Below are 12411 nucleotides of genomic sequence, written 5' to 3'. Positions count from 1 at the left end.
ATTGACTTTCATGGACCATCAACCGAATCTCTCAAACTGTTTGAGACAGTTTTACCGAAGGTGGTTAAACCTTTGTTCACACCATCATCAGTTATATACTAGAAAAAAATTAAAGTTAATCTCTAAACCCTGAATAAATCCAGCAAGTTCTGTGGAAATTAGTAGATCGTGCACCAGTGGAAGTACCAATGGATAGCTGGGGACGGGTCCCAAAGATCACTTATTTCAAATGAGAAGTCCTGTGGCACCTCATAGACTAACAGATACTTTGGATCATAAGCTTTTGTGGGCAAAGACCCGCTTATGCTCCAAAACATCTGTTAGTCTATAAGGTGCCACAGGACTTCTTATTGTTCTCGAAGATACAAACTAACACGGCCACCTCCCAGACACTTATTTCAACTGAACTACTTCTCCAGGAGGACAATGATCCATTGCAGCAATCACAGACGACAGCAGTCAAACCTGTCAAATAAATGATGGTAGCAATATAAAAGGAGATCTTCCTGGAAAGCCAAGTCAAGCCCTATTCAGGGATCAGTTGATTGTTAGCTAAAAATTAAAAAATAACCTTGTGGAAAAAATAAAGCTAAACCAGAAGATTAAAAGGATTCAGCACCCTAATAAAAACACAGGTTCAAAATAATAAAAACAATTAACTAATGGCAAGGTGATGTAATATTCTACCCATTAATCACAATCAAAGAGAGATACACACCCTAATGAAATATGCACGACTTCACATAGTCCAAGCTCTAAGTTATTAAAAAATCCCTGAAGTAGCAGCTTGCCAGCAATAAACAGACGTGATAATGAAACTTGAATAGGTAACAGAAGAAAAATGTTAGAGGCAATAGGAAGTATGAGAAGTGGCAGACCCCAAAGAACTGATAGCTTTCCAGCTAAATCTTACCAAGTATTCAGGGAGGTATCAGGGCAGGGCTGGCCTCCATGGGGCTGGTGCCCTGAGCCAGGGTTGGCTGTGTTGAGCCGGACATGCTGCTAGGATTGGCGACATTGGGGCAGCCCCCTCAGTCCTCAGAAGTGGTGCACTGAGGATCAGGATCAGCTGAGCAGGGGCAATTTGATTATCTGGTAATTCCTATTAACTAGGGATGCCAGATAATCAAGCTTTTACTGTACGGAAGGTCCCCGACTTAAGTGGAGGTTGCATTCTTGCACATCCCCACTTAAGTCAAATATAACGTAACTTGGGGGAGTCAGGAAACTGACCAGTGCAACAGTGCTGGTCAGTTTCCCCAGTCCTCTGAGTGGTGGGGAGCTGGCACCTGGCTCCCCACCAATCACAGGCGCTCAGAAACTGAGCAGTGCAGCAACACTGGTCAGTTTCCCTGCCACTCAGAGTTGTGTTAACCTGAGATACACGCAACTTCAGTGCGAGTACCTTTGGGTTCTACCGCACATGCAATATCTTATCCTAACACTTGTTCTAATAATCTTTTCTCACAAGCTGGAAAACTTCCCACCCAGAGCCTGATCATTCCTCCTGTTCGGGTCTTGGATGTTTCCCACAGTCATCTCTTGTGATAAGCTGTGGTGTCTTGACCTCTGACTGCAGACCCCATTGTTAGTTTCCCCAACTTTATTTTGCTTTTACCCAAGGCAAGAATCTTTCATATTCAGTTTAAAAACATTTTATTTTTCATCTTTCATGGAAAAGTAAAGGACCAATGTGGATCCAGCACATGTCCCTGCAAGAAGACATTTCTCCCCACTCAATTGTCTCATGCTAATGGTAATATTGTGTGTGAAGCATTTACCGGTTAGGCATGTTTATAAGTATATTTTCATAAATAATATGAAATGCACCATCACAAGATAAAGTTTTACTTCAAATAACTAACGTATGTTAAAATGACAACTGCCTTATCAACGTAAGAATGTTAACATTTATTAGTTAACTTGTTAAACACACCATCTTTCCTAAAGCAGATGTGCCCTGGGTGTGTTTAAAAATCATGTTATCTCACACACTGAGACAAGATGGGTCAGGTAACATCTTTTTATTGCACAAGCATTCAATCTCCACAATACTGCTTCAGCTCTTCCAATACACGTTGTTCCAATAACAGATATTACCTCATCCACCTTGTCTCTATGTGTTTCAATTAACACATTGTTAAATGCAGCCTAGTACCTAGTATAGTTAAAGACATTCATATTTAACAATGTAATATTCAGTTTGATTAACCAAGGGACTACAGTCTGGTTATGCATTTTTAAATACAACTCTGCCTCCTTACTCAAGGTACTGGGTTATGTTTAATAATATGTTAATTAAAATGTTGTTTGCCATTTTGTAACTGAATTGGTCCTAGGATATGTTTTCTTAACGCACCTCATTTTCACACAGTAGATGATGTAATATTTAGGTTATTACATAGCTGTAGTCAGACATGAACACTTCATCTTTGTGTAAACACAGACAGTCAAATATGTTAGCTCATTGTTCAAAGACTTCCTAACATGCCCCATCATAAGAAAGGGCCAGGATTTAAGTTCCGATTCATTGGTTTTTCCATGAATTTCATAGCGCTGCTTTTCGCATTATTTTGTGAAAGAAATGGATCTTATGGCAGGAACTTTTTCAATGCAAAGAGTTATTGCCTAAGGGAAATCAACACAGTCAACCCAAGGAACTTGTTGCCGGAAGATGTTTTGAAGACCAAAAGTGCAACCAGGTTCAAAAAAGCAGCCCAGTAGCACTTTAAAGACAAACAAAATAATTTATTAGGTGATGAGCTTTTGTGGGACAGACCCACTTCTTTAGACCATAGCCACACCAGAACAGACTCAGTATTTAAGGCACAGAGAACCAAAAATAGTAATCAAGGTTGACAAATCAGAAAAATTATCATCAAGGTGAGCAAAAAAGAGTGCCTTAAATTCATGGATAGGTCCACCAATGGCTATTAGTCAAGATGGTGAGGGATGTAACCACATACTCTGGAGGTCTCTAAGACAGTCTCCTAGATGCTGGGCATGGAGGAAAGAGGATGGATGACTCAACAATTGCCCTTTCTGTTCATCCCTGCTGAAGCATGTGACATCAGCTACTGTTAGAAGACATGATACTGGGCTTGGTGGACCCAGTATGGCCATTCTTATGATTTTATGACTATTTTCCTAAATATAAACCACACAAAAAATAATCTGTTAAATGAGTTCCCAAAAACTGCTGTAAAGGATGTCTGAGCCTTGTCATCACCACATGATATTGCCATCTTAAAAGGCTCTCTTTGTAAACCACCATAACTCTTTTCAGCTAATCTGAGCTCCTTTTTGTAAATATTTGGAATAAAATGAATCAACCATTGAAAGCTCTGGTAGGAGCAAGAAACAAGTAAAAAATGAAGAAAGGTACAAGAATAAAATTGAGAGATTGTGTAATACTCAAATCAGATGTAAAATACCAGCACTAGTTATGTTTTTAATGATCAAAAGAGAAACTTTTTCATTCTAAGAAGTATCTACAAGTAAGAAAGCTGGAGTAAGAAAAGTGCACATTACAAACAGAACAGCATTACCCACCTTCTGGTAGTTCTAACATACTGTTCACGGCTTCAAAATTCCCCTCTCCACGAACAGAATGAACTGCAGATGTTATCCCTCAGAAAATATAATTTAAATGTGTTAAGTAAAAATTGTCAGAGAAAGGAATCTCCTCAGGAATATATGGTAATAAATATGTCAATCAACTTCATAAGGATTCAGGAATTTGATTCTGGAGATGAGTAAGGAACAATTTGTTAATATATGAACATAATTATCCAAAATTAAAACACAACCAAGGGACTCCATCAGCCTGTATTTTCTGTAACAAATCTAAGAACCCAAATATAATTTCCAGTGTCTAAACTAGCAAAATGATCTAGAACAAAGAGGCAGAAAAATGTGAAAAAGCAGAATACTAAGTGAGGGCAAGTAATTTGAACAATGGGAACAACTATGGAGTAAATACAAACCTACTAAAATAGTTGCTCTGATATTTAACAGACTCCAAAACTTTCTGAAAAACAGAGCCAAGCATTTACTTTACGAAGTGTAAGACAGCTGGATTTTTACAGACATATGGTGGGGAAAAAAACTCTAAAGATTGAGCAATTCCATGAGCAAATAGCTCAAGAAAAAGAAAATCTCACACAGGCGCAGTCTACATTAAATTCAGATTAAGATACACAACTTCAGCTATGTTAACTGTGTAGTTGGAGCCCACATACCTTCATACAAACTTTGGCAGTGTCCCCACAGCAGGAAGGTGACAGGAGCATTTCTCCCACTGACTTCCCTTACTTCTTGTGACTGCCAGGAGCACTGGAGTGGACAGGAGCACCCTCAACATTCAATTTCATGTGCCCCCTACTAGATGTGCCAAATCAAATCCTGTAAGATCAAACTCCGGAGCATCAATCTGCAGATAAGTTTAGGTGCTCTGAAAGAACTATCATGACAGAACCATGATGTCAGGCTCTTTGGTTTGCCAGTGCATTGCTATCAGGTTTAGCTGTTCTTTAAAAACTTTATACAATTGAAACAAACACTGGCATTAGAAAGAATGAAGTGCCTACTCTTAATATATTCAGCATCAAAACTACATAGTAAATTGGCTATTCTTCTCTCAGAGCTTATCTCCACTACAGCCAGGATCGACGCGGTGGTGCTCAATCCTCTGGGATTGATTTAGTGGGTCTAGTGAACACCCACTAAAATCAACTGTTGATCATTTGGTTGTTGACTCTGGTATTCTGCTGGAATGAGATGAGTAAAGGGAGCTGACGGGAGAGTTTGTCCACCCAGAGGGATGTGGACCCTGTGATAAGTAAATCTAAGGTATGTTAACTTGAGTTACGCTGCTAACATAGGTCAAATTGTGTAGCTTGGATCGACTTTTCCTCCTAATGTAGACCTGCCCTCAGCTACAGTGATGTAAATGAGTAGCAACTCTACTGTAATCAACAATTACATACATCAGCACAAAACCCATATAAATGAAAGCAGATGCAGGCTCTAAATAAATTGCTTGAAACCACTGAATTCTCAGAAAAGAAACTAGACAAAGGAACACACCTGTTATCTGTGTATTTTATTATATAGTAATTTATAGTAAAAAGGGAAAGAAGAATAGTAACAAATACAGCTATACTGATCAATCAAACCTGGGCTCTGCTGAAGAAGCAGGGGGCTATAATTCAGTCCTTGAGGGATCGACCTCTCTCTTTCACTGATTGGAACTTGGAGTAAGAGAGAATCTGCCCCTATTGATACAACTGTAAGATTTTCAATATAACTGGCTAAAACAAATGCACAGGAAAATTAATGCACTCAGATTAAATTCATAAAGGTTTTATTGTGTGTATTTCCAGTATATTTATGGTAAGTCTCTAGATCATCTGTGTTAGGCCAAATTCATTCCTTGTGTAACTCTGTTGATTACACAAAGCAATAATTTGGTCAAACGAGGAAGTTTTTCATCCATCGGAACACAATTGCATTAACAAGTCATCTTCATTATGCCAAAATATGTTTAGAATTATTTCTGAGAATCTGAGCCAGACTTAACATTCTACAAACACTTCCTAAAATTTAAAATCAATTAAATAATCTGACAAATTCACTAGATAGGTGGAACTGAAACAAACCGTCAGCTGTCCTGCTCATGAAAACGTATTTCATGCATTTCAGTACAGGCACAGAACCCATCGAATCAGCTGTCTGGTTTGTTCAATGCTTGGTCAAATATTCAAACTATTTCATCTGAAACATTTTTTTTTTTTTCAACTCACAGTGTGGTCTTTGCTCCATAGACACATTATTCACACTGGATAATGTTTGCAAAAGTGCCCAGCAGCCAGATTTTCAAAGGAATTTAGATGCCTAGAGACATGCATGGGGGGATTTTCTAAAGTGCCTATCGCCCACTGATTTCAGTTGAATATCTGAGGCTCTGTAGTCATTCGTTGCTCTTGAAAGTTTTGCTCATTATCTACGGCTGTGTCTAGTCTAGCCCCAAACTTTGAAGGGAACCTGGTAATTAGGGTGTTGGGAGATGACTAATGAAGTGCTGCGGTGCATATGCAGCACTCTATTAGTCAAAATCTCCCCCGCGGCAACTTCGGAGTTTGAAACTTGGAAGTGCTGGCTTGTGTGTAGCCGCGGGTCAGCCACAGGTACTTCCAAGTGCCCGTGCTCTTTCCAAGTTCCTTTACTCCTCAAAGTTGCCGCGGGGCAGATTTTGACTAACGGAGTGCTGCATATGCACCACATATCTCCCGACACCCTAATTACAAGGCCCCCTTCGAAGTTCGTGGCTAGTCTAGACACAGTCTATGTATATGAAAAATTCTATTTCAACCACTGACACAAAGAGTTAAAACCAGACCTCCATTGAGTTCCACCTAAATCATAAAACTGGAGCTCACTTTTACAAAACTGATCTGTGGCCACCCACATTAACCTATTGTTAAAGGACTCATTAGATGAAGTATGGCTGATGGCAAACACTGCAGAGCGGGATAGGTTTTCCATTCCAGTCATACCCTTGCAAGCTCACTGAAGGCCAGAGAGAATCTGACTCAAGATGTGCTAACCGTTTCTCATGTCTGCTAGATAATTTACAGCTCCTCAGAAGAGGCAAGTTTAAAGTCTTATATTAAAGAGAGAGAATGTCAAGAAGGAAATCACTGAAGTCCATGGAAACATGCCCCTTTTTAACTTCCCAAGTTCTTCCTGGAAAGTACCCAATTCTTTCTTAAATGACCCCAATATTTGTTTTTTTGGCCTCAGTAACCTTGGCCGGTTAGCCATTTCACATATTAATTATTCTTTTTTGCGGAAATACTACTTCCTGACATCTGTTCTAAGTTTGTTTCTCTTTAATTTCCATTTATATCACATTTTCCTATCCTCTGCGCATGTTCAAGTAAAACAAATTACTAGGTTTGACATGTTATTTCAAGTTATGAGCATTAAATAGCTCACTTTTAAAACAAAATAAAACCTTGTTTAAAATGTATTAAGTCGTTTTAATGAATTTTCATAAGCTCAGACAATCAGCGTTGAGTCTCCATGTGAGACCCAGTGCATGCTGAGTAGTACTAAGGCCACATTTTGGTCACAGGTACTTTTAGTAAAAGTCATCATCATCAATAATCGTGGACTCAGCGCCCGTTGTGCCTGGCGTCTCTCTCACTATTTCCTTCCTTCCTAGTAAAAGTCATGGACAGTAAACAAAAGTCTATGACTTGTACCATATATCCCTAACTAAAAATTGGTCCAGGGGTACTCTGGGAGAGCAGCTTGGAGGCATTGTGGGTGCTGGTCTGGAAACCCCTCTGGTGCAGATGTGGGGATGGGATAGGCAACGATGCACAGCCCCAGACCCTCACTAGTGCTGGAGGTGAAGGCAGCTAGCATCACATGGTCTGGGACCCCTGCTGCGACTGGGGATGGGGGAAAAGGGTTGGTGGGACTGGCAGACTTCCTCTCCAGCTCCACACAGCTCTCTGGAAGCACGTGACATGTCCCTGCAGATCCTGTTGGGAGAGAAAACCACAGGGCTCCTCCATATTCTGCCCTCACCACGATCTCTGCTCCTGCAGCTCCTACTGGCCAGAAACTGCAGCCAAAGGCAACCATGGTGGCTGAGCTTATGGTGGGGGCATGGCACTGATGGGCCTCCCTGTCCCCTAAATTTGCAGGGACATGCTGCTGCTTCTGGGCAGCCCCCCACTGATAAGCACTGGCCAGCACCACAACCCCCTGCTCCAGCCTTGAGCCCCCTCCAACACCCAAACTGCATCAGTGGCAGCTGGTGTGCTGGCCCAGTGGCTGCCTGATCTGCTAGGACAGATCAGGAGCTAATCATGCTGGCCACTGCAGAAGTCACCAAAAATCAAGGAACCTGTGACAAACATGCAGCCTTGATTATGGCCAAAGTCATTTCTAGCAGCTGGCTGCCAGGAGGCCTGTGTGAGAAAGGAATTTGCTGACCACAGCCCACTTGCTTGCTGATAGGCATCTAGTGCTGACTATCTCAATCACTGAACACCCACCAATCAAGCCCGCAAAATAAATGAAACTCTCAAGAAAATTTGCCTTCTGCTTCATTGGGGCTTTGGGGTGCACTCAGGACAAATTTTCAAGCTTTTTTCCCCCACAATCACAAAGGGAGGAAATGTACCAGATTTAAAAAAACGGAGATTATCATGTAATCACGAGTCCTGGAGCTGGGGCTTTAAGATCTGAAAATGTTACAAGACTTAGGCAACAGTGGGGGGGCCCCTGTCACACTTCCACAATATAGAACTAAACCTCCACAAATAGTACTAATAGGTAACTTTGCTGTCCATTTCTGCAGAGGCCAAGGACTGAATGAGTTGGCGATAAGCTAGATTGTTCTAGAAAAGATCCTTTGGGTATAAGCACATTATCCTGAATATGAAAAGGAGCACACACGCTTCTACAGCTGATGCCCAGACTAGCATAACCTTCTGCATTTGCTCTGACATCTCCTTATTCAGAGAGCTGCCAGAGTATTCAAGAATTTCCAAGTCCTGCTCAACATTGGAGTCCCTGTCCTGGCTTCTGGTGAGACAAGAGAAGGTGCACTGCCAACACTTCTCTATCTGGCTGCTCAGAGCAGCCTGGGTGTCTTGTTTCCACTCTATTCTCCTTGTTTCCTGCAGAGCTGGAGACAAGAGGAAGAAGCAGGTAACGCTGCACTGGCAAGAGACAATCAAGCAGAGCAAACAGTGGTGGCAGAAGGAACCTCGCCTTTTGGGCAGCAGTGATTTTTGGGGTGACGATCTACATAGGGCATGGGGGGGGTCACACCATTGGGAACATGTGACAAAGAGTAGCTTCTGCTCAGACTGTCATGGCAGGAAGCTCAAAGAAGCGGCAAAGCCCTAGAAGAGGTAAGAAGGGAACTGAGACATCAAGATATAAAAAAAGGACGCAGACGGATATCAAGTCCTAACATGGGAGTGGGAGAATTCAGAAGGGACAGCTCTTGAGAGGAGTTGAGCTTGAAGAAGACAGAAGGGGAGAGGTGGGCCCCAAAGAGGATGATGTGGCTCAAATAGGGAAGCCCATTTATATTCTGATGGGGTGGGCAGGAAAGGCTGTCCCTTTCCCTGTTCTCCAAAGGGAGAAGTGGAGTTTTAGTGCAATCAATCTGGCATCTTCACAAGCTCTAAATTTACTTGGGAGAGACAATGAAATGCACTTTCATTATGGCACTGTCGTATTTTATGTTGCGTTCGCTATTTCTGTAGTAGCACTTACACAGTTTCAGCTCTCTATGTTGCTTACAAAGCTAAAATAAATTGAAAGACTCAGTGGAACCTCTGCTCTGAATGTGTGTATGTTTTCTGCGAGCAGTAACAAGGAAATCAAAGCATTCTCGTCTGCGCAGGGCAATGGAACCCAGGTGACCAGGAGGGGGACAAAGAGAGGGAGGGGCTTGAGTCACAAAGAGACATTTTAAGCGCCTTGCCACCCATCACAATTCCCATCCTGAGGTCAGGCATCCAAGATGGATAGGGGAGAAAGGGGCCTAAGAAAGGGATTCACGAAACAAGCAGATGAGAAGGGAGTCCACTAAGCTTGCCAACAGCAAATGAGAAGAGTGGTAGGTCCTAACCTCCACCCCTCCAAGGTAGTTCAGCAGTCAAGTCCAGGTCAGAGAGAGGTGCCTAGCTCCACTGGAGAGTTACAGCCAGTGTTCCCTGAAGGCGACTGCTTGGGCAGCCACCCAGGAGAGATTCAGGTGCCGCTCAGCTGATCAGTAGACAGCCCATAGCCAGCCACACTGGGTAGTGTGTTTCCATTGGTGGTGCATTGATGCAGATAAAGGGTATTCTGCCCAGGGATGGGAAAAAAAAAAAAGAGGGAACACTATTCCCAGCCATGTACCCTCTCCTGAAGTGAGGTGCGTAAGCTCTTTTTCAACAAAATCAGTGTCAGAGCTGCTGGTGGGGCAGATATCCCCTTATAACGCTGAGCTGAGCATTTGGGCAGGTTGTAGGAAGCCTGGCTTTGATTCTGCTCTGCCTGCTGTGGAAAAATACCCTAACTGCTGGGTGCTGGGATAGCGTGGTGCAGACATTGGGCAATCTCTCCTGTTGAAGCTATTCCACTTGCAATAAATAAGTACTGGAACAGGGACTTAAGTCTCCCTCCTCCCAAGGTGATGTGCTACCAATCAGGCTACAGAGTCATTCTCACACCAATGAAGCTCCTTATTTAAACACAGTGAGCGCTACAGAAAGGTTTTAGACAAATAACTATGTATACACACACACGCGCGTTTCAGAGCTTCATATGCCATGCCTTCGTCCTGGCTCCAAGGTTATGTATTGACATATAAAGCCACAGAACTTTTATGAGGAGGAGTTAGTTTATCTGAGGTGAGGTTTATTTTTATTGCACTTATTTTTGCCATTTTTGTCTTTCCAATCCCACCTGTCCTTTTCCCACCAACCACCATCAGAGCACCTATGTTCTTCCATACAGTACCAAAGAGTGAAGGCTGGGAAATCAACATGCCAAATTAATAGGGACAATGACTCTTGTCCCGTCTGTGGAGTTTGGATCACAGCAACTCCATATCAGTAACAGGGCTTACATCCCATTTCTGGGAAGGCACCGTCACCAAACTTCAGTGGGATGAATACCGCTAAATCAACTGAATACCCTGCTGGTGACCAGCAGAAAGACAGTAGCCAGTTTGAACAATTAGGATTTGGTTAAATTAAGTGCACTAAACAATATTGTTTATTCAAATAGTAGCAGTAGGAAAAAAAAACCCTCTGTGCTTGTACAGAGCCTCAGGGTCGTGCGATGCCAAACACATTCAAGTCAAATCAACCAGGTGAGTTAACTCGTTATAGTTTGACTTTCAGTGGGAACAGAAATAAATACAAACGATCCTTTGATCAATATGCCTCTGAATATACAGGGGGCTCTCTTTCTTCACAGATAAACAGTGAGAAAATTCTTCCTACACCAGAAATCTTGACAGCATTTGTTTAATTTCTGTATACAGTGGAAGCCACAGAAAGGAACCACAGCTAAGAGACTGTGGGCCACATCCATCACTGCTTTAAGTCGGTGAAAAGACTCAGTAGGCTGCAGGATCAGAGTCTTCATTGGCAAATACATGTTGGAAGCTACTTGGCACAGGGTAAAACTGTTAAAATGCAGAGAAGTCTTTATCAGTGACGGGAGGATTATTTGCTGTTGGGGATCTAGGATTTTTGCTATGCTGTTTATATATTTATGTTTGAGAAATGTGTCAATATAATGCACACCATGAGAGTTCTTCCCTGTGCTTTGGAAGGGCTGATGGATTTCCTTCCCTTACGGAGCCTGACACCCGGTAGTGCATTAAATGTATGTGCTAGTGAGACAGTTAAATAGATTTGGGATTTGATGGCAGCAGGTGTACTAATCAGAATCCATCCAGGGCTTCAGGTCTCTGTGTTTGACTGTGTTTTACACTTCATTAGCAGAAATTTCCTGATTCAGTTTCTTCTTGATGTTTTTCTCTACCCGTGGCAGTTAAACCTCACCTCACCTACTCTTACGTGGTTGAGGTTGTGTTAGTTTTTGTACATTGTGCACAGCCACAAGAGAGTTGCACTCCAGGCACTAAGATATGTCATTTGGCTTCCTTAGTTTCTAACAAGAAGGGGAAGAATTATTAGAAATGGCTTTTATAAGGAAAAAGCTGAGCAGCCATTACATTGTCTGTCTTTCCCCCACCACAGGGCCATTCAGTTTCCTGTGGACATTGACAGCAGCCCAGTATCTATCTCAACAGTCACAGTCATCAAAAGACAACTGTACAAATCATAAAGTGGCATGAAGAGGAAAACCACGTTTCTCTAACATATAGGGCTTGACTATGCAAACCTTACTTGGCTGTTGTGTTCTTGGGCAAGTAGCCCCAGTCAATCCACTGGGACTCCTTGTTTGAATAAGTGCTGACACTTGTCAAAACGACAGAACTGAACCCCCAATATTTTATGATCAAATAGTCCTGGAAGATTATGGTAACAATTTCCTATATAAAAATAGAAATTATTAACAAGTAGTAAGGCCATCTACGTTCTAAGTCACGATCTCTTTATTTAGCCGAACAGTCAAGTGGTCTGCGTGAGCGCCGTTATGTTCTCTTCAATCTCTGACAGTTTCTTCAACATTTGATTCACTTTGACTTCATCAAATTCCAAACACAGAAATTCAGATGCCTACAAAATAGAAAGGGGGAGAATGTTATTTAGTTGAGTAAGAAAATACTTCCTGGTCAAAGAAAACCATAGAGGATAGCTGGATTGTTGGAGGGGGTAGTGCATGTCACTGTGAGAGCCTCCCACAATGTTTTGC

At 42.0% G+C, this 12411-nt stretch overlaps 1 protein-coding gene across 1 annotated transcript in view; it reads right to left on the bottom strand.

The window, feature by feature from the left end:
* Positions 1 to 4027: 4027 nt before the first annotated feature.
* Positions 4028 to 12411, bottom strand: part of COMMD1 (copper metabolism domain containing 1) — a 130594-nt gene continuing 122210 nt past the window's right edge. The window contains exon 3 of the mRNA XM_074989381.1: positions 4028 to 12275. Coding sequence (XP_074845482.1) covers positions 12168 to 12275 — 108 coding nt within the window. The 3' untranslated portion in view covers positions 4028 to 12167. The remainder of the gene's footprint in view (positions 12276 to 12411) is intronic.

Source organism: Carettochelys insculpta, chromosome 3 (assembly GCF_033958435.1).
Source record: "Carettochelys insculpta isolate YL-2023 chromosome 3, ASM3395843v1, whole genome shotgun sequence".
Classification (NCBI taxonomy): domain Eukaryota; kingdom Metazoa; phylum Chordata; order Testudines; family Carettochelyidae; genus Carettochelys; species Carettochelys insculpta.
Note: the sequence above shows the minus strand (reverse complement) of the source record. Positions and strands in the feature narration are given on the sequence as shown.